The 21,219-nt window shown below is 36.3% G+C and overlaps 1 protein-coding gene and 1 long non-coding RNA gene across 2 annotated transcripts; both read right to left on the bottom strand.

Annotated features, from left to right (window-relative positions):
• Positions 1–4,363: 4,363 nt before the first annotated feature.
• On the bottom strand, positions 4,364–6,573 carry LOC127080108 (uncharacterized). The gene is made up of 2 exons (XR_007788006.1): positions 6,372–6,573; positions 4,364–5,871 (listed from the first exon to the last, which is right to left on the bottom strand). It is a non-coding gene; the product is annotated as an uncharacterized LOC127080108 (long non-coding RNA).
• A 2,017-nt stretch (positions 6,574–8,590) lies between these two features.
• On the bottom strand, positions 8,591–12,446 carry LOC127080097 (serine hydroxymethyltransferase 3, chloroplastic). The gene is made up of 11 exons (XM_051020428.1): positions 11,960–12,446; positions 11,161–11,356; positions 10,878–11,052; positions 10,658–10,775; positions 10,447–10,559; positions 10,210–10,332; positions 9,943–10,047; positions 9,715–9,801; positions 9,527–9,634; positions 9,248–9,320; positions 8,591–9,054 (listed from the first exon to the last, which is right to left on the bottom strand). Exons 1-11 carry the CDS (start codon positions 12,141–12,143, stop codon positions 8,780–8,782), a joined length of 1,557 nt encoding a protein of 518 aa, XP_050876385.1. The 5' UTR covers positions 12,144–12,446; the 3' UTR covers positions 8,591–8,779.
• Between the last annotated feature and the right edge of the window lie 8,773 nt (positions 12,447–21,219).

Below are 21,219 nucleotides of genomic sequence, written 5' to 3'. Positions count from 1 at the left end.
CGTGAAATCTACACACCCACATGAAGGTGTTCTTAATTCAATGAAGAGGAGTATGAAGATGGGCTTAGATGCGTAGCCGACCCAATTGACGAGACCCAATACATCACCGATATAAGGGAATTCTTCACCAAGCAAAGAGCGGTCAAAGATACAATTCAAAGATGATCCCATGAAAGATGCATGAATGCGACCTTATGCTTAGGCATGTGGTCGTGCCCGTCCAGCAAGGGAAGCTACAACCTAAATGGGAGGGCCCATATCGCATATATCAGAAACTACCTCATGAGGCCTACAAGCTTGAAGAGCTGAATGGAAAACTGATCCTAAAGACATGGAACTCAGTTTATCTGAGATATTATTATAATTAGTTGTTTTCATGTTATTGTTTTGGGCGAAAGACGATTAGCCAACCAGTGTACAAATCCCTTTAAAACTAATTGTTACCATATTTACATCAAATTATTATACTTTTCAAGTAATATAAATATTAGACTTCCATTGGAAGATCCTTTCCACCCTCAAAGTATAATATACATGTTGGACTTTCATTGAAAGATCTTTGTCGCCCATATATATAATGGACTTTCATTGGAAGATTCTTTCCGCCCTCAAATGGGTAATATAAATGATGAACTTCCATTGGAAGATCCTTGAATTCCTTAAAGGGAAATACAAATACTAAACTTTCATACAACGGTTCCTACATCACTAGGAATAAGGAATCAACATAAAGTATCTCTGGAGGGACTCTACTTAAAGTCTCGTATGAGAAACTCAAATTAAAGTCTTGCATAAGGAATTCAACTTGAAGTCTCTCATAAGGGAGTTAACTCAAAGCTTGTATGAGGTAATCAACTTGAAGTCTCGTCTATGGAACTCAGCTTAAAGTGTCACATGAAGGACTAAAGTTATAGTCTCGCATGAGGGACTCGACTTAAAGTCTCGCCTGAAGGATTAAACTAGAAGTCTCGCTTGAGGAATTCCAATTGAAACTTCGTGGAGGGCCAGGAGATTAAATCACTTTTCCCTTTACAAATGTCCTGTGATTGAGAGTTTGTGTATTAATATATTTATAAATTCCCCACAAGAAGCGGCATAAAAAGTTCACTAAGGGACAAAAATGTAACACATCACCCTCGTCAGCTTCCTGGTTACCCATTTTGTTGGAACGGATGCCCATAATTTAGTTATGGTTCCCATTCTCCATATCACTCGCCTTCCTACGAAAACATGAAGGTGATATGTCCTAATCCATAATGGTACGAGAGAGAGTGAGTTAAAAGAAGTTAGCCACGTTCTTTCAAGAGACATGGAAAGTATAAACCCTCTTTCTACGCTTCTGAGAGTAGATAATACTTCTTTGGAACCTGATATCCAGACCCAAAGGATTCTTATAAATACCTTAACCCTAAGGTTGATAGGGAGATTCAATTTCACCCGTAAACAAAAGTATACAAAGCTTCTCACCACCTCACGTGAGCTTGCTCTAGCACTATAACCATCAGAAAAACCTCTGACAACTCTTAACCATAAGGGATTACTATGTATTGTACTTTTAGCAAGTACATTCACCATATGACAGTTAATACGATTTTAAATGATGATTGTAAGATATTTGGTTGCAAAAAGTAAAGGGATGTAAAAATGGTAAATGATAAATAAAGTAACATAGATAAGAACTTGTTGGGATTAGATTTTGTTAACCTAGTTCGCATGTATATTCTTGATCAACTATATAAGTCTTCTTACTATTCAATATTATCACGTATGCTCAACAACATTATTTATGTCTAAACAATGTTAGGAGTTCAACTGTATTGTTTAATCGACGATCTCTCAGCTTATTAAATAATACAATAGCATTAAGAATTGATACTCATGGTGAATATTAGATCCAAGTCTATCTCTAGAGTTTAGCTTCTAACATATGATTAACCTACACCGAGAGTCAAACAGTATTTCTCAATAGGAATTTAAATATATAAAGTTAACATTGAAACAAAGATAAAATCAAGATTGATAAGTAATTACTTCATATATAACAATGATCAAAAGAGATACATGAAAGTACATTTAGTTACATCTAATCCCAACAAGAGAGAGAGAGAGAGGGGGAGAGAGAGAGAGAGAGAGAGAGAGAGACTCATTATCATGGTAGCTTCGTACAAATGAGAAAAAGAGATATGAATGAACATCAATGTTGATTTCTCAATAATTGTTGCGTATCCACCTTCACTTCTATAAGTTTTGACTTTTACTCCTTTCTCTCTGTTTTCTATCTTTGAAAAATGTGATATATTCTTTTTGGTTGTGTTTAAATGGCTTTTATATTGGTCCTGAATTCCTGATCCTGCATAGCGACCAATAGTCTCACCTAGTGAGATGTCCTTTCTTCACCATTTAAAGTTATGCCATGTTAGCCTTAAACCTTATTTTATCACTTAGAGAGAGTTAGCTCTCTTAGTGAGCTTTCTCGCTTTGACATTGCTAGGCGTGAATGCTGAATTTGAGAGATGCTGACATTATGTTTTTCCTCGCCTGGAGCTCGATGTGGGCTCGTTAGGCGAGAGCTCGCTTGGACTTTGGCTGAGTAAGGGTGGTGATTTTTCATACTTTTAGCATTATATTTTTCTTTGGAGTTCGCTGGGTGATAACTTGCTTGGACTTTGGCTAAACGAGGATCTTGATTTTTCATACTTTTGGAATTATGTTTTTCTTCTCCTGAAGCTTGCTTGATACTCGTTGGGCGAGAATAGTGAAACTCAAATCCATGCTTTGCTTGTCCAATCTTCAAGGTGAGTAAAAATACCTTAAAAATGGTTATAATTAGTTATGCAATGCAGAAATGACTGGTATCCAGTATATGCACTATGGTTGGAGTTTTGATACTCAAAACTTATGAAACAAGTCAATAAGTGCACTAATTCCATGTGTCCATTTACCATATTTTGGAACCTATCAACTCTCCTCAAACAAAAGTCTCAAAAATTTATTTGAATGCAAGAGCAAATTTACCAAGTTTTTTCATGATCAACCAATTTGAGAGAAAAGATGAAAATGCATGGTTCAATTGTAGAATGCACATGCAAGTGTTATGCTTATCACTATCCTAGAATCAAACCACGACCATGAAACGAGTTTTAAACACAAAACTCATGGCAAACATTCCAAGGCAATAACATATCTAATTACGAATCACACCTAACACTTTGTAAGTGGATAAAGAATTTGAAAATAATATATGGGACTTGAACTCGCCTCCAACAATCTTGCTAACATCTTGATCAACTTATGCAATCATTCAAGCATATCATTTTGAAAGAACAAAAGCATAGATTACTAAGGTCTTTCAAGGGTTGTATTGTGTCCTAGTTAACAAAGAAATGGCATATCTAAAGGAATTTGAACCAAAATGGCCAAAGTCTAAAGGAACATTACTTTCTTTTGCTATTTTCAATACACAACTTTATTTACACCTTTTTCCTCTTTTGGATTTTACACCCTTGATGCAAAATGGTAGGCACTATCTCTTATTTCCACTTATTTTCTTTCAAATTTTTCTTTCTTCCTCTTTTCAAAATTTTGTCATTCATCATTTTTCTTTTCATGTTACTTGTTTTTGAAATAACCTTTCCTTTTTTCTCCCCAAATTGAACAAAACCTTTAATTTTAATTTGAATGATCCTCTATCCTAGGGAAAGGGACATAAATTAAACAATCAATGAAGGTTTAGGGTTTAAGTTTCCAAGAAGAATGAAAATCTATCCAATGATCAATTATGAACTGGAATTTGAATGAACATAGAAAATTCACTAAGTGTTTGACTTGCTTAATGAATTCTACCATTCATAATTGATGTAGACTCTGTCACTTAGGCTCAAAGGGACTAATGAATTCTCGCTAACTCACAAGGTAGGTTACTTTTGTTCAAGTGGTTATGCTCAAATTCAAAAAAAATGCATTGATCCTTTCTATGCTTTCATACAATTCAAAACAATTGCAAGATTAAACATAAATCAACCGAATTAAAACAAGCAATTGTCGATATCCCGTGCATATATTGAAAAATGGAAAGCTTCCTCACCTTTTGGTTTGTTCTAAGTGATTCAAACTAAAACATGTTATTGTGAAACAATGCATGAACTGATTTTATGCAAAATACAAGTTTCATATTCATGTTGTATTCTAGAAAGCAATAAGCATGTACCTTGGATTATGCAATTATTCAAATTCTTATCATTACCATTGCACTTTTTGTTGATTCACTCAAATCTTGAGTGTTCAATCTTTTCCTCTTCAAGAAATTTTAGAAGACAAGTTTGAACACAGACATCAAAAATGAAAAATAATTGAACAATTGAAATAAAAAAACACTACTACTTCTTACTACTTGAAACAAATTCAAAAACAAACTCAAATAACATAAACCACCATTCAAAAGTTATGGTTTCTTAGAACACCAACAAGAAATCCCAACATCAAAACACAAATCCCAAATAGTTTGACGAATACAAAAGATAAGGAATATAAGAATAATACAAAGAAATATAAATGACTGGAAGTTTTAAAGATATCACTCAGTAGTGGTGAGCTTTTCAGTCATCTATCTCCTACTAATCACTCATGTCCTCCTGGCTTTCTTATGATCCTTCATCCAATTATGTCTCTTCTTCCAATCCTTCTTCTCCTTCTTCAGTTTTCTCATCCTCTTCTTCTCCATCTTCATCCCTATGTCCAGTAGCAGCTTCCCCATAATAAAATGGCTTGACCCCGGGCCAAGCAACATGCGACTAGAAAGCCTCTAGGGTCATAATCTGGTATGCCTCCTCCTGTGGCCCCCTATTTACAGTTGCAGCCTATACATAGAGTCCTATATAGAAAAAGACTCTGATTAGACTCATTCTGGTCCCAAGTATAAGTAAACGTGACTATAACCCTGGATCCTAGTCATAAAATCCAAGATTTGTTGAGCTGAAGGAGATAAGGGATTTGCTGGAGCTCGACCAGTGCTTATAGGTCTCTTTCCCATGCAGTACCCAAAGACATAAACATCATTAATCATTCTAGAAATGATGTCAAGTACTTGTGTTGGGATAATCATTCAAGCAACCCTACATAATCACATAATGAGGTCGGGGAAGATTAAAGGGTAGTTAAGGTTTGCTCCTGGATTATGGCCACTTTCAGCGGCCATTTTGAGCTCATTCTCTATTACCCGAGCTATATATTATTCAAAATGAAATACAAGAGGTATGATGTCTCCAAAGGTATGAAGGAAGTGTGATTTCTTGGTTTAATGTTATGGAGTATCAGGAGTAGTATCACTTGGGAGGATGGCTTCATGTCCTCTCTTAAAAATCTAATGGGGACCTCGGAAGAATTAAGTTGAACACTCCTTCCTTCCAGCAAAATAGACTCAGATATTTCTTCAATGTTCCATGACCCATGGTCGAGGTATCTTGCATAAGCACACAACTCACCATCCAACAAAGTGATAAGATCACCTAGATATTCATTGATGGAATTCCGGTAGAAGCGGATGGTTCTCCCTCGAACCATGGTAGTAAATGAAAAGGGTTATTCGTTTGATAGTAGAACATTAACATAAAGTTCTCGGGTGATGTCATAGTTGAGGTAACTGAGAGGGTTAACCAACATGCCTCACTTCCTTATTTAAATTATTTGAGTTATGTCCCTAAAGTCTCCTTGTTCTCTGCTTTTTAGACCAAAATTTTCTTTTTGCCAACTCTCGAAACCTTTCTTCTTGTTCAGGACCCAAAAATCTTGTTGAATCAAATGTCCTTGGTTCCCTAGAAGTGATGGTGGCGGTCTTTTGTTTCTTAGAGGCAATGATTTTCTTTGGAGCCATTCCTACAACAAAACATGTCTAATGTTAATTATAACAAGCAAAACATATTACTCTGTTGAGTGCAGTCAGAATGCATTAAAGATCTCTATCAAATATTAAACACTATTGAGATTTTTCAAAGTTGCACAAATTTTCAGTCTGGTGCTCTGTTATGCTTGCTTAGTGAGAAAGTCTCGCCTAACAAGAATACCCTAAATTATGGGTTCAACAAATCACGCTTAGCCTGGCTTGCAACGAGGGCTCGCTTATCATAGAAAGTCTCGCTAAGCGAGCAAGCCCAAAAACTGGCTTCCTTATAGCATATCAACTATCCACCAGATCCACAAAATTGATTAATGAACACAAAGTTATACATCTAACATAGAACAAATACACTACCATGAATAAAAACCTAAAACAGATTCAAAATCTTGATTCTAAGTTCTACTTCAAGTGACAACATAATCCAATTTTTAACCTTCATAAGGTTTAAATGATAAAACAAAAACAATAACTTGCATACCTGAGAGTTGAGTGCATACGAGAAATGAATGGTATGAATGCTTTATTGCTTTGAGAGTGAGAGAGACGTGAGAGAGAAAATGAGAAAATGGAGGCTAGGGTTTGGTGTTGAGTGAGAGAGAAAATGAGAGGTAAGTGGAATTTTGAAAAGTGCCTTTTGGTGTTTTAATTGAAAACGAGTGCCATACAGTAAAAATTTGGTGGGTGGTAGTTACGTGAGGGTAAATAGCAGTAAAAACATTATTTTCGATTCTGCAAGTCTCGCTTAGCGAGCACATTGATGACAGTCCATCATTGCATATATTTAGTCGAATAATCGGAGCAAAACAAGTGAAAGTTGAGCTAAAATGAAGAAGAATGACCAAAGAATGAGGAAAATTTAGCTAAGTGTGAAAATTGCGGAATTAGTGAAATTTTGAGTGAAAAAGGGAGCAAAAGCGTACAACCACTAGAATAATCACGCGCAGCATCGTGCACGTGGTAGTGATATAAAGGCTACATCGCGCGATGCAAGGTATCACGCACATGATAAGCACTTTTTTAGGCTTTCCTGATGTGTTCTGATCCATCCTGACGCCTTTAAAAGGAGATTTTCTACACTTTCACAGGGGTTACAAAATTGGGAGATCAAGGCACGATTTTGAGAGCCCCAAGTGGTGATTTTTAGAGCATTTGAAGTCATTGGAGGCCATTACTTCAAGGGATTTCATATGTTATTTTCATCTATCAATTGTGGTATTGTTAATTGCATTATGAGTCGCTAAACTCTTCTCGGTTAGATTGTGTTATGATGAACCTATTCCTATATTGTAGGATCCTATGTCGATTTTATTATTGTATGAACCTTTTTATCTATAATTCAATTGTTTATTATTCTTAATGTTTTTTACATAAGATACTATTTTAATCTGATTTTGGGCACATAGGAAATACTGATCATTAGTCTATGTGTTAGACCTAACGCAATTGTTGTACATACGATGATTGCATATGAATAAGAGATCCTAAGTAGTGGCATAGAGAATTAACATTCTATACATCGTCTAACCCTGCTTACGCTGTAGGACTAGGGATAGAAAGCTTTGAGTAGTAGTTAGTGAGTTATTTCGTAAGGGATCGACTATAATGGTTTTGTTAATTCAGCATGGTGTTATAGTGATAAGACCATTCATATAAGGCATTAAACATCAACAATAGAGGAAGAAAGGATTCCAAGACCGCTTTCTTGATATTGTTTACTCGTTTATTTACTTTTCACATTGAAACTCAAAAACCTCATTTTTACTAGTTTTCTATACATTGCACACATTTTATCCTGCTTGAAGACAGTCCCTATGGATTCGATCTTTTTATTACTTCAACATTATTGGTACATTTACTGAGAAGTCATCCCACATCAACAATCAAATTTTTTAACTTTGCTCTTGTGTATCTTTTATGCCATTTAAACCCTTAATTATAATACCTAATATGCAAATAAAAACTTAAATACTTACGAATCTGAATTGTCTCCTAAGAAATGCTTGTTTAATATTTTTAGATTTTAGAGTTACATCTAACAAGTGCTTGTTTAACATTTTTAGATTTTAGAGTTATATGAAATTTATGTTAAATTTTTTAACAAGTACTTGTTTAACGTTTTTAGATTTTAGAGTTATATAAAATTTATTTTAAAATTTTTAACAAGTGCTTGTTTATCGTTTTTAGATTTTAGAGTTATATGAGATTTATGTTAAAAAAATTATTTCACGAGTCCTTCCGGGTTTTAAAACATTTGAACCAGAGGTTTGGGGAACTTGTGTTGAGATAATTTCACCTTAATTAATAGAATTCTCAGCTTCTTAATCAGTCATATAATATACTTTTGTCTAACAGAAAAATAGAATATTTCTAATGAGTTGAAAATGTTTTTCTAGGTTGTTCTTAATTGTAGAAATGTAAAGTTAGTTACTTGATTAGTTAGTTAGTTAGTTGTAACTAATTAACTTCAAAATTAGTTGGTGGCTGTTAGTAAGTAGTTAGGTAGTTAGTCCTTCAAAAACTCGAAATATAGAGAAAACTCTCGAGTACCAATATCTCCTTTGTGAGTATGATTTGGAACTATGACACCCTCTGATTTCTAACACATCTACTGCTCACATGTTAAATTTGATGGTTTTTGGTTACAAATATTGAACTGATTATTTCACCAAATTAAAATCTGGTATAACAAACTATTGCTTCAGCATTCAATACTCACCACTTTTATAGAGCAACATGCAACAATAACACCATGATAAGGTTTGCTTTTAGACAAACGAACTAAAAAGTATATCAGGGATGTTAAAAACAGTACAAACAAAACGAGTAAATTATTATCATATCAAAATTTTCAGCAGTGTTCTAGTTTGTGGCACTCATTAAATAGGATTAGACTCCAGGAATAGGATACTTTGTGGCAAGAGCTTCAACTTTCCTTCGCAAATCTGAAACCTTATCTTTCAAAGGAAATTCAGGAGATATCGCAAAGTTCAAGAAATCTTGAACCTTGGTTCCCGAGGCCAAACTTTTGGCTTCAAGACTTATCTGCACACCCTCGTGAATTAAGTCTGCAATGAGTTCAAATTCCTTCTCACCAAGTCCTCTTGTTGTCATTGCAGGTGACCCGATGCGAATGCCACCGGGAACTTGGGCACTTCTGTCACCTTTTGTAATCACCACATGTCAGTAATAACCATAAAGAATAAGCAAAAAAATAAAAAAAACAAGAGAAAATATTCCTTAGAAACTATAGCAGGGGAATCCAAAATTCCTATAAAGATGAAAACCCTATAGCATAACAAACACATTTATGCATATTCTACATAAAAGTCATGTCAAAAACAGCATGTGACTTACCAGCTACTGAATTCTTGTTGAGGGTTATAAAGGCCATGTCAAGAATTTTCTCCACCCGAGCACCGTCAATACCCTAAAGAATATGTGATTAATATGAGATACAGTCAGGGTACTAAAAGGAATATACATCAATAAGAAAAATCACATGATGACAACAGTTTACATAGCATTGCAATTTTATGAGAAAAATTCACACTTACGTTATTTTTATAACAGATCGAGGAGAAACAGAAGAGGGAAATATTGTTATATTGATACTAGAAAGTAGGAGAAGCTTACCGATGGCCTCAGATCAACAAGAACCAGGTGATTATCACTACCACCAGAAACAAGTTTATATCCATGCTCAACTAATCGGTTAGCAAGAGCTCTGCAGTTGGCAACCACCTGGATGATGGTAGGTTTAGGAGTGTTATTGTTAGGAAGTGCTTTATGTCAAACTTTAACCAAGGGACATTGATATATACCTGGTTTTGGTAATTTTTAAAATCTTGTGACTGAGCATATTTCAAGCAAACGGCCAGTCCTCCAATTGTGTGGTTATGTGGACCACCCTGAATAATTCTAAACTATGTTAAAACCACAAAATAGTATGGTAAAGAAGCAAATGCATCCGACTCCACAGGTGCATAAGAATTCGTGTAATTTCTCAACTAGAATAGTTTTACACAGAACAAATTAGAGGACATTCCAACCTGTAGACCGGGAAAAACAGCATTGTTGATGGCAGTCTCAAGATCAACGTCATGCACAGGATCTTTCTTGAAGAAAATCATACCACCTCTAGGACCTCTCAAAGACTGGAGAAAGTCATTAATGTTGTAAGTATTATTACAAAGGAAAGTACTCAACTCACAGCTTCACGTAACTAGAATTACGTTTTCACACAAAAAATACATATTTTTCTCACTTTCATTTTGAGTGCATAAACACAAAGCTAACACAAATATCTTGAAGCAAACCTTGTGGGTTGTGGTGGTCACAATATCACAAAACTCAAAGGGGTCGGCAAGCACAGATGCAGCAACGAGTCCACTTATGTGAGCCATATCCATCATAAGGAAGGCACCTATGCTATCTGCAATCTTTCCATGCATATATAAATATGTAATTAGCTTTTTGCGAGAGAAAAACCACAAGATGTAGAGAAGCAGATAATTGGATTATAATTCCATAAATTGCTCATGTAAAGAACATACTTTTCTAAAGCGGGGATAATCAATGTCTCGGGGGTAAGCACTAGCACCAGCAATAATGAGCTTTGGTCGGAAGATACTAGCAGTTTTCTCCAGCATATCATAATCAATAAGACCTGTTGTCATTCCAAGTTGTCATTCCAAAAATCATCTCAAGTTATTCCACAAATAAGTCAATATATCTGAAGCGACTTTAATGAAAAAATATAAGCACCAGTTGATTCATCAAGTCGATAAGCCATAGATTCAAAATAAACTGATGTAGCTGATACACGTCTTTTAGGTGTCATGAATCCATGAGATAAATGTCCACCATGAGACAAATCCAAACCCTGGCAACATATCATTACATATTACAAAAATAACATCATGAAAAGGAATTCCCATTTTGAAATTCGGAAAAGCCAGACTTAATCGAGGGAAAAATAGCTAACCATTATTCGATCATGCGGTTTAAGAATTGCAGTGTACACTGCAAAATTAGCCGGGGAGCCAGACAATGGTTGAACATTTACACCCCACTTGTTACCATCTAAATGAAACGCAGCGAGTGCCCTTTCTTGACATAGGATTTCGAGCTCATCAATATGCTCATTGCCACCATAATACCTTACATGTGAACAGAATTCAATCAACAATTACAAAAGATAAAAGAAAGGAAGTTCTTAAAGAAAAAAAATCTTTGAGGGGGAAAAATTAAAGATAGATAGAATTTACCTTTTACCCGGCAAACCCTCTGAGTACTTGTTTGTGAGGCATGAACCAACTGCTTCCATCACTGCTCTAGATGTAAAATTTTCAGAAGCAATAAGTTCAAGACTTTTAAATTGACGGTCTTTTTCCTTGCGAATTATTGTATGAACCTCATGATCAGCTTCACTCAAACCATAGTCTAGGAAACTAGACCCATCACCTGATATGGTAAAAAACATATGATTCCAAGACCAAACAAGATCACCACTAAGGCAAATATCTTTGAATTTGAACTTTATAATGATAACAAAAATTAGAAGTTTATAATAATAACAAAAATTTATTCAAACACAGTTTTAAATTAGGCTTAAATGTTTTAGTCCCTTAACTTCGTGGCATGACAGCAAGTCATTCATACAAATGTATTGATACAAATCTGAGTCAACATATTAGTTAAAAATGAATAGATTTTATAAACGGAGGGGTTTTGTTTTCAACCTCCGATAACAAAACCCCAGCAGTTCAAACGTGTATCAGTTAAAGTTTTTAACTTCATATGCTGACTTAGATTTATATCAATGACCTAGCTGTCACGCGGCACCAGAACTTAACGGAAGGACCAAATATGGTAGGATAACAAAAGTGAAGTTAAGGGAGTTAAGGGAGTTACTTCTGGATAAGATTAAACTATTAAACTATGTTAAGGGACTTGGTGATTAATTATGTCTATAAATATTAATCATAACAACAACAAACAAGATTAAAACACATTAATATACAACAAGATGTATAATTATTGAATGAAATGGAAAATTAGAGTTACCTCCAATTTGAGGGGCAGTGACTACAGCTCCTTCAACATGAGAAACTTTGCAAGGTTTGAAACTACTGTTGAGTTTAAGCTGAGGTAAGAATCCATGGGTGGTGTAGATTTGATTCTGGAGCTTCGTCGAAAGAGGTTGTTGCAGAGAACCCATTAGTGCAGCTCCGGTACACGCCGTTGGCATTTTGGGAATTAGGGTTTTGTTATGTGACTGTGTGGGTTTGCTCTAAGAACAGGACGATGAGGAAAAGAACAGAGAACGAAATGAGTTGAAAGAACGGCGAGATGTATAAATAGGGAGCACGGGTGAACCGGTTACCGTTTTGAAAAGCCCGACCCGTTTGGTAAAAAAAACCAAACCAGCTCATGTACCTCCAAAAATAGTAAACCGGTATACTATTTTACTAAATTGGTTTTAGACCGGTTTTACAAACGGAAATCTGGTTCATTTCCCTGCTAAGGCATGTATCCGAAGATAAATGGTTGGTGATTAAAAGAATAAATTGAGATCTTAGTGTATTTAATATTGGGTGCTAATAAACAGGAAAGATAATTGCATTCATTTTTAGCGGGTTCGTAAAAATTATTCACAATGGTTGGAATAGAAATTCGTAAAATAAATACGGTCTTATACATATAGATAACTACTTATTAAAATAAATGACTATAAACTCAGATACGAATATCTTATTACACACTTTATTTCATATATATATATATATATATATATATAAGGTATAATTAGTTACGAAATTCTCTAACTTAATTTAATGTTTCATTTTACTTCATTATCTAAAAATGTTACAAATTAGTCTTTTAAAATATTAATGTTAGTGAAGTTGGTCATTTCTACTAAATTTTGTAAAAAAAAATATTATGCGAAGGAGGACTACCAATATTGGGAGCATAGTTCTCCCATGAGTAGGCATAAGTTTAGCAAGATGAAGTAGTTTTTCATCCTCTTCTCTAGTCTATTCATTCTTTTTAATGGAATGATCTGTTTGATAGATTTACAAACAAACAATGAAGAAATACAAGTCCATTAATTTTTACCATATTTCATAATAACAACTTTCATAATTTCATCCTCGGGGTTTTTCCAAACACCTTTTTAATCATAATCCTCATTTTTTCAACACTTAGTTTAAATTCCTCTCACGAAATTGATTGAACCGAATGAACTCCAATAGAGTGAACCCGTTTACTGCAATAACAAAAGAAAAAATGGAGCAGAAAAATATAAACACCAATCAATTCTAATAAATGAAAATTGTGAAATGCGTTCAATCAATTCGAAAAGGTTAAAATCGCGAAATGCGTAGAAACTAGAGAAGATGGAAAATGGAGATGGAAATTTAGAGCAACGAGAGATTCACCCACGGTTGGGATAGTGAAATTCTGGCGTAGTCAGAGTTCAGATGTTCTACTCCAAGTCATGACATCTGATCTAACATTGTTACTAATACAGCAAAACAGTTATACAAATTAAAACCCAATACTAATCTGCACACATTCACTGATGTCACGACATCTGCTACTATATCACCATAGAATGGAAGAACACCCAGTTATGTCCATCTGGTACAAAGACACAGCATAAATCAAACATAGCACTTACTTCTGTTGAACCAGCACCGTGCTCAGCATGATGTCTCAACATTGATTTGAACATCCCCTATTACAACATTTCAGTTTGTTGTACTGTTAAAGATCAACCAGGCTATACTTCAGTATCAGCTGACAGAGATAACGGTCATAACATCCAATTAGACATTTAGACAATGGACCATATGTCAGGTCTGTTATGCTCCTGAAAAATAGACTGAGATAAAGACTGAACTTTTACATTGCAGCACTTGGGCCTTGTACGTGTATTTGCTAAAATTAAGGTTAAGCAAGTTAACCTAATTTCCACATACTAGGGTGCTAACAAATAGGCTATTTGTTAGGTTCATTAATTGTAGCTCAGTTGTTAGTTTCCTGGATTTTAGCTCAGCTGTTGGATTCCTGAAAAATAGCCTGAGAAAAATACTGAAACAGAAAAACTAACCATCCTACAATTTAGCATATGCTGTCAGGAATGAATGTCACAACATTCAGTTTGACGTCCAGAACATAGACCATATGCTAAGTCTGTTATTTTCCTGAAAACAGACTGTACTAAATGTTGTATTGTAAAAGATGTTGTCACTGATGAATGTCAAAACATTCTGTTTGACATTAAGACAGTATGCTCTGTATCAGGTCTGTTATTCTCTTGATACACAGACTGAAATACATACTGAGTTATAACAGACAGGATTATAACATGCAGAAGGTAAAAACACAAGTAATTGTTAACCCAGTTCGGTCCAACATCACCTACTATGGGGGCATACCAAGCCAGGAAGAAGATCCACTATCAGCAGTATTAATTCAGAGTTAAACTCCCCCGTTTACAACTCTTCACTTAATCCATATCCAATGCAATCTATACCTATGAACTCCTAGATAGAAACCACCAGTTTCCATTCCTATCACAACAATTACAATGTAATGCAAAACTACTTGAACTTGCTTCACAGCTTCGTTCAAGACCATAACAACTCTTACCTACAGGCTTTGAGTTACAAATAATCTTATGCTTTGAGCACTGAGAAACACATGGTAACCATCCCACAGGTTGGGAGGTTTACCTCACACACACCCCTAATTTTACATTATTTGAGACTTACAAAATCTAGGTTACAATATGCTATTTATAACCTAAACCCCCAACTGGATTTGGGCCTTCAGAAATCGTAGCAAACTTCTCCTTTGCTGTTACAAAGCCAACAGAAACCTTCTGCTACAATCAAGGTCTTCAATCTTTTAGTTCCTAAAATATCTCCATATTTAGAACCTGTATATTCACCAAATATTCTGATTGAGTCTTCAAGACCTCCACAAATATCGCCACATAGGATTCTAACTAATCCCAGAGTATTGAATCAGTCAACACATAACAGAATTAACTAATTCAGTTTTATACACAGGCGTGATGTCACAGTCACGATGTTATGACATTCTACATGACATGTTGGTCCAGATGTTGAACTTCTTCAACCCAACATATTAAAACAACAGAGGTGATTACATTATTTGTTTTACAAAATTAATGTCAATCCTAAGGTACTAACAATCTCCCCCTTTGGAAATTTTTAGCTAAAACAAATAAACATTACACTAGACACCACATCCCAATATGGGCCTGCACTTCCTCTTTGTCATTGTCAGCACCATCACCAACACCAACTTTGGTGTACATGAGGAAGAAGCTGTACAAGAATCAGTCGCATCAAAACCCTTCCCCTCAACCCTAGAGCTTCCTGAAGAATATGTAATGCTGAGTACATAGATAATGTAACTCAGATCACAGGACACAACTGTCCTCTTAACTCAGATCACAAGACACAAGTGATATACCCAGTTAGTGGCTTTTGTGCCTGAAACCAACTTCTGCTCGCTACCATATTTTACTTGCTTCTGGTACATCCTCAGGGCAATGTTTCTCTCCCCCTTTTTAGCTAAACATTTATAAGTGAAACCTTCACAAAACCAGATCCAGGCGCAGTATGCCCAAAACTTAACAAACCCCATGGTTTAGAGGGAATGGAATGTCGCTCTTGTGAGAAGAGGAGTGCTGATGCATCCTTTAAATAGGCCAGACTGTGCTTAGGAATTAACGGTAGGAGTAAATGCTTGGTCAAGATCCATAAATATTTGCTGAGAATCAGTCAGAGAATCACCAACAATATCTCAGACTATCTTTGAATACCTTTTATAGCTCTTGATTGTTTCTTTTCAGAAACAACAGTTCCAATGCATGTAGACTATTCCATATATGCAGTCAGACACGTTGCAAGCAATGTCTTAACATTCAACGCGGCTTTTGCCTGCATTCTTCATGTATTCTCCCTATCATCATTTCCTATCATTTCCTAAAACCACTTTTGTACCTCCAGTGATAGCTTGACATCTGGCACCACTACAGCCAAAATCAAAAACACCAGTAAATGGTTACTCCCCCTGTACCACACAACTGTAACACTCAGGCTTATTCTAATATATCATAATGGGACACACCACATCCATATTTCCTTATGACTGTAAGTTTCAGAAGGAAATAACAATATTGTCCAAGGCAATGTCATGACATCCGGTCAGACATTCTTCTGCTCACTCAGCCTTGACACACACCACATCATCCCAATAACTAACAAGGTGCCATACTTTGTTATCTGATAACACATAGACCACAAGCTTGATGATTACTTGCAGTGCAAAGACAGAACCCCCCTGTCATGAACAACCAACTCTCCTCTTGAAACTTGGAGATCACACATGAACATATCCAACACCCCAAAGTTGGACCTTCACATACTTCCTGATTCAAAGAGAACCCAGACCACTTGATGAATGGAAAACATAAGACGCATCTTCATGTCTTCAAGAGCACTCCCTCTGTTCAACCCTCTTGGCTGAACACATCCATACTTTGTGTCAATCTCTCTTCTAACCAGAACAAAAAGCCACTTCACAAAATGTTCTAACATAAGTTAGGACATCCTTCACAACACAACAAAGAACACCATCTGATAATCTTCAGATATCACTGAGTCACCAGCTTGATCCAAAAGAACCCAGACACAAATTGGGACATATACATTCTCATCTCATTACAAGAGATAATCTTCCATAGATAGCTCAGAACTCCTACCACAAGCTCCAAGAGATGACTAGAAAACACCTCCTTTTGTCTTCAACTTACTACTTTTCTGCTCAAAAGTAATTTGTCTTAGACTTTCCTCAAGAATAATCAGCTGCCATATGTTGATCATCTTGATTCTTCGAACTCACTTATGAGATAGACCAAATGCCATTGGTTGATTGCCTCCTTCATGAATCCTCATATGAAAAAGTCAAATGCCACTTTTTGACCTCTCCACGTTTATCAGACTTCTCCCAAAGATATTCTGGCGTACTAAGTGAGACTTGAACTTCAAGCTACATGTTAAACAAAACTTAGATTCTCTAAGACATGAACATGTAACATCCTCTCCATCCAGCAACTCCAAAGAACTGCAATGAGAACGATCTTTTTGAAGTACCCAATCTACAACTCTGTAGACACTTCTATCTTAAGTTGATGTGCCACTTTACCAACTAAGATTCTGATGTTGAACCAAATGTCATAACATTGTGTTTCAACATCTAGCTGTTGAATTCAGCTCCTTCTTCTGCCACTTGAAAGAGCCTCCTCCCTTCACAGAACAAGAGTTCAACGTTCTCATAGACTTGATTGTGGAACCAAGTTTGAGGAAACAACTTCCATCCTGCAGGTTGCAGTTAAGTCATCCAAGCTCACACCTTGATGAATCCCTGCTTCTTCTCTAAAGACATCAGACACTCTGATGCATGGGTCTTCAGAAGGACCGGTTAGAAACTAACCCTTCAGCTATACCAAGGATTCCACTTCCTAAATCAAGGTTGTTTCCATGATGTCAAGAATGCTGCCACTTGTTCTTAAATCCACAGTGTGCATTAGCCAATGCACTTCCTTACCTAGATCAGAAGTAAACTGATCCAAGTAATCACCATCAAGACTATGATGTCTTCTTCTTCTTGTACACCCCAAGGCTGAACATGTTTCTTGCCAAGAAACCTTTTCAGAGATCATACGCTTTTGCTGCCACCAAAGTGATAGATCATAACCCAATGTACTATCCTTCTAGTGATTCTACACAGGGTCTTGAAGAAGAGATGTTCCAACATCTTTAAGAACATCAGTTATCTTGAGCTCCAAGGATAATCGATTAAATACTTGTACTTAGCACAAGTAGACATTGATCTTAAATCCTTTTCCGATTATCCTTTCAGATACTTCCACCATAAGAGTACTTTGAAAATACTTTTCTTGTGTCAACATTTTCTGCTTGCAAGCACCCCAACCGTTTTGAGAGTCTTTCCAGATTAGATTCACCCTTAGGAATGAGAGAGATGAATCCTTCCTTGCAAATGTGTCACACAACAACCAGAACCCATGTGACACAGGTCAACAGCCCACCAGACCCTAGGCTGACCAAAAGTGAGAAGGTTAACCAAAACTCCCCCTCAAATTAACAATCATGGGAACTCCACACCAATATCCAAGCGTTGTACACAAATGTCTCAACATGACATACATCATCCCTCAACCACCTTTGAATATTCATATTCTCACTCCTTGAAGGAACTGTCACTTCTGAGCGTGGTGTTTGAATAACAAGATTCATGGTCCCAATCCTCTTAAATGAAATGGCAATCAGGTTACCCCATTCTTGACTTCTAACATCCAGGGGACTTGTCTTCCAACACAACATAGTACTTCAGGGAACAACTATCCAACCCTGATCAATCTACAGGTATAAGACACACAGCAGGAAATAACACAATGTCACATCTCAACCAGCTCCACTTCTAGAGATCAGACGTCCAAAAGTGACCTTCTTGAGCACACCACGGTTGACCCTACCCTTGTCAACTTAGCACATGCACATGTCTCCTCTTCCAGGTCAGGAGTAGGTTCCAAACACAAGTATCCCTTTGTTTGACACCTAAAAACATATGCTCTTCAACCAGTAGCTGCGTACTTGTTGCACAACATGTTCTAACATCACATAGAACATTAGTTCCACCTCATTGGAACAATCTCTCCTTGAAAGTCTTCAAGGTCTTCATGTACACTACCCAAGAGAGTAACAGAATCAGTGATCAGGTGATTCGTACCATCTTGAAGTGAGAACGTCATGATGAGTGGACTTGAGGAGACTCAAGTATCTTTGACATCTTCAGTAGATTCTGATGCAATCTTGAATACAACAGTTTTTCATCCACATGAGGGGAAACTACATCAGAGTTTGAGTTTTGCCAGGTATTATGCAGCGGAAATCATAATACAACTCAACCTATGAACACACACTTCACCAGATCAACCTCCAAGAACATACCAAGTTTGAATATGATTCAATACTAGCACAACTGTCCCACACACAGGCCAATTGCCAGCCTTCAGAGACAGGTATACACAGTTCTTGTCATGAATAGTCCATCCACCTACTTCAAGGGACCACTCAGGGAACTCACAGAACCTTCCACCGGTTCCAACATCAGTACTAACATAACTCCTTACAAGATACCAGAAAGTATCACCCATGGATCTCATCCAGAAACAGAACAGGATGCTTGCTCTGATACCAATTAAAATTCTGGCGTAGTCAGAGTTCAGATGTTCTACTCCATGTCATGACATCTGATCTAACATTGTTACTAATACAAGAAGACAGTTATACAAATTAAAACCCAGTACTAATCTGCACACATTCACTGATGTCACGACATCTGCTACTATATCACCATAGAATGGAAGAACACCCAGTTCTGTCCATCTGGTACAAAGACACAACATAAATCAAACATAGCACTTACTTCTGTTGAACCAACACCGTGCTCAGCATGATGTCTCAACATTGATTTGAACATCCCCTGTTACAGCATTTCAGTTTGATGTACTGTTAAAGATCAACCAGGCTATACTTCAGTATCAGCTGACAGAGATAACTGTCATAACATCCAATTAGACATTTAGACAATGGACCATATGTCAGGTCTGTTATGCTCCTGAAAATTAGACTGAGATAAAGACTGAACTTTTACATTGCAGCACTAGGGCCTTGTACGTGTATTTGCTAAAATTAAGGTTAAGCAAGTTAACCTAATTTCCACATACTAGGGTGCTAACAAATAGGCTATTTGTTAGGTTCATTAATTGTAGCTCAGTTGTTAGTTTCCTGGATTTTAGCTCAGCTGTTGGATTCCTGAAAAATAGTCTGAGAAAAATACTGAAACAGAAAAACTAACCATCCTACAATTTAACATATGCTGTCAGGAATGAATGTCACAACATTCAGTTTGACGTCCAGAACATAGACCATATGCTAAGTCTGTTATTTTCCTGAAAACAGACTGTACTAAATGCTGTACTGTAAAAGATGCTGCCACTGATGAATGTCAAAACATTCTGTTTGACATTAAGACAATATGCTCTGTATCAGGTCTGTTATTCTCTTGATACACAGACTGAAATACATACTGAGTTATAACAGACAGGATTATAACGTGCAGAAGGTAAAAACACAAGTAATTGTTAACCCAGTTCGGTCCAACATCACCTATTATGGGGGCATACCAAGCCAGGAAGAAGATCCACTAACAGCAGTATTAATTCAGAGTTAAACTCCCCAGTTTACAACTCTTCACTTAATCCCTACCCAATGCAATCTATACCTAGGAACTCCTAGATAGAAACCACCAGTTTCCATTCCTATCACAACAATTACAATGTAATGCAAAACTACTTGAACTTGCTTCACAGCTTCGTTCAAGACCATAACAACTCTTACCTACAGGCTTTGAGTTACAAATAATCTCATGCTTTGAGCACTGAGAAACACATGGTAACCATCCCACAGGTTGGGAGGTTTACCTCACACACACCCCTAATTTTACATTATTTGAGGCTTACAAAATCTAGGTTACAATATGCTATTTATAACCTAAACCCCCAACTGGATTTGGGCCTTCAGAAATCGCAACAAACTTCTCCTTTGCTGTTACAAAGCCAGCAGAAACCTTATGCTACAATCAAGGTCTTCAATCTTTTAGTTCCTAAAATATCTCCATATTTAGAACCTGTATATTCACCAAATATTCTGATTGAGTCTTCAAGACCTCCACAAATATCGCCACATAGGATTCTAACTAATCCCAGAGTATTGAATCAGTCAACACATAACAGAATTAACTAATTCAGTTTTATACATAGGCGTGATGTCACAGTCACGATGTTATGACATCCTACATGACATGTTGGTCCAGATGTTGAACTTCTTCAACCCAACATATTAAAACAACAGAGGTGATTACATTATTTGTTTTACAAAATTAATGCCAATCCTAAGGTACTAACAGATAGGGAGGCGAGGGATCTGTAGACGATGGTGGTAGCGAATGCAGTGGTGAATGAGAATGTGAGAGCGATGTAGCTTGGTGAAGTATCTAATGAAATAAAATTAGGGTTACGGTGTATCACATGTTTAATAACAAACAATAATAAATTGTAAATAAACAAAACAAAAGGCAGGTAAGATAACATACTGCCAAGTAGACTGCCACATATGTACAGTTTAATGTTTTTTTTTAAT

This window comes from Lathyrus oleraceus, chromosome 1 (assembly GCF_024323335.1).
Source record: "Lathyrus oleraceus cultivar Zhongwan6 chromosome 1, CAAS_Psat_ZW6_1.0, whole genome shotgun sequence".
NCBI lineage: Eukaryota > Viridiplantae > Streptophyta > Magnoliopsida > Fabales > Fabaceae > Lathyrus > Lathyrus oleraceus.
Note: the sequence above shows the minus strand (reverse complement) of the source record. Positions and strands in the feature narration are given on the sequence as shown.

What these genes read in the sequence shown, in the direction of transcription:
- LOC127080097 (XM_051020428.1), bottom strand. Translation starts at nt 12,143, where the DNA reads ATGCCAACGGCGTGTACCGGAGCTGCACTAATGGGTTCTCTGCAACAA. An exon ending in TTGTTGATCTGAGGCCATCG is followed by an intron (nt 9,321 to 9,526) that starts GTAAGCTTCTCC and finishes CATATTCTTTAG; the next exon opens with GGTATTGACGGTGCTCGGGT. An exon ending in CAACAAGAATTCAGTAGCTG is followed by an intron (nt 9,055 to 9,247) that starts GTAAGTCACATG and finishes TGATTACAAAAG; the next exon opens with GTGACAGAAGTGCCCAAGTT.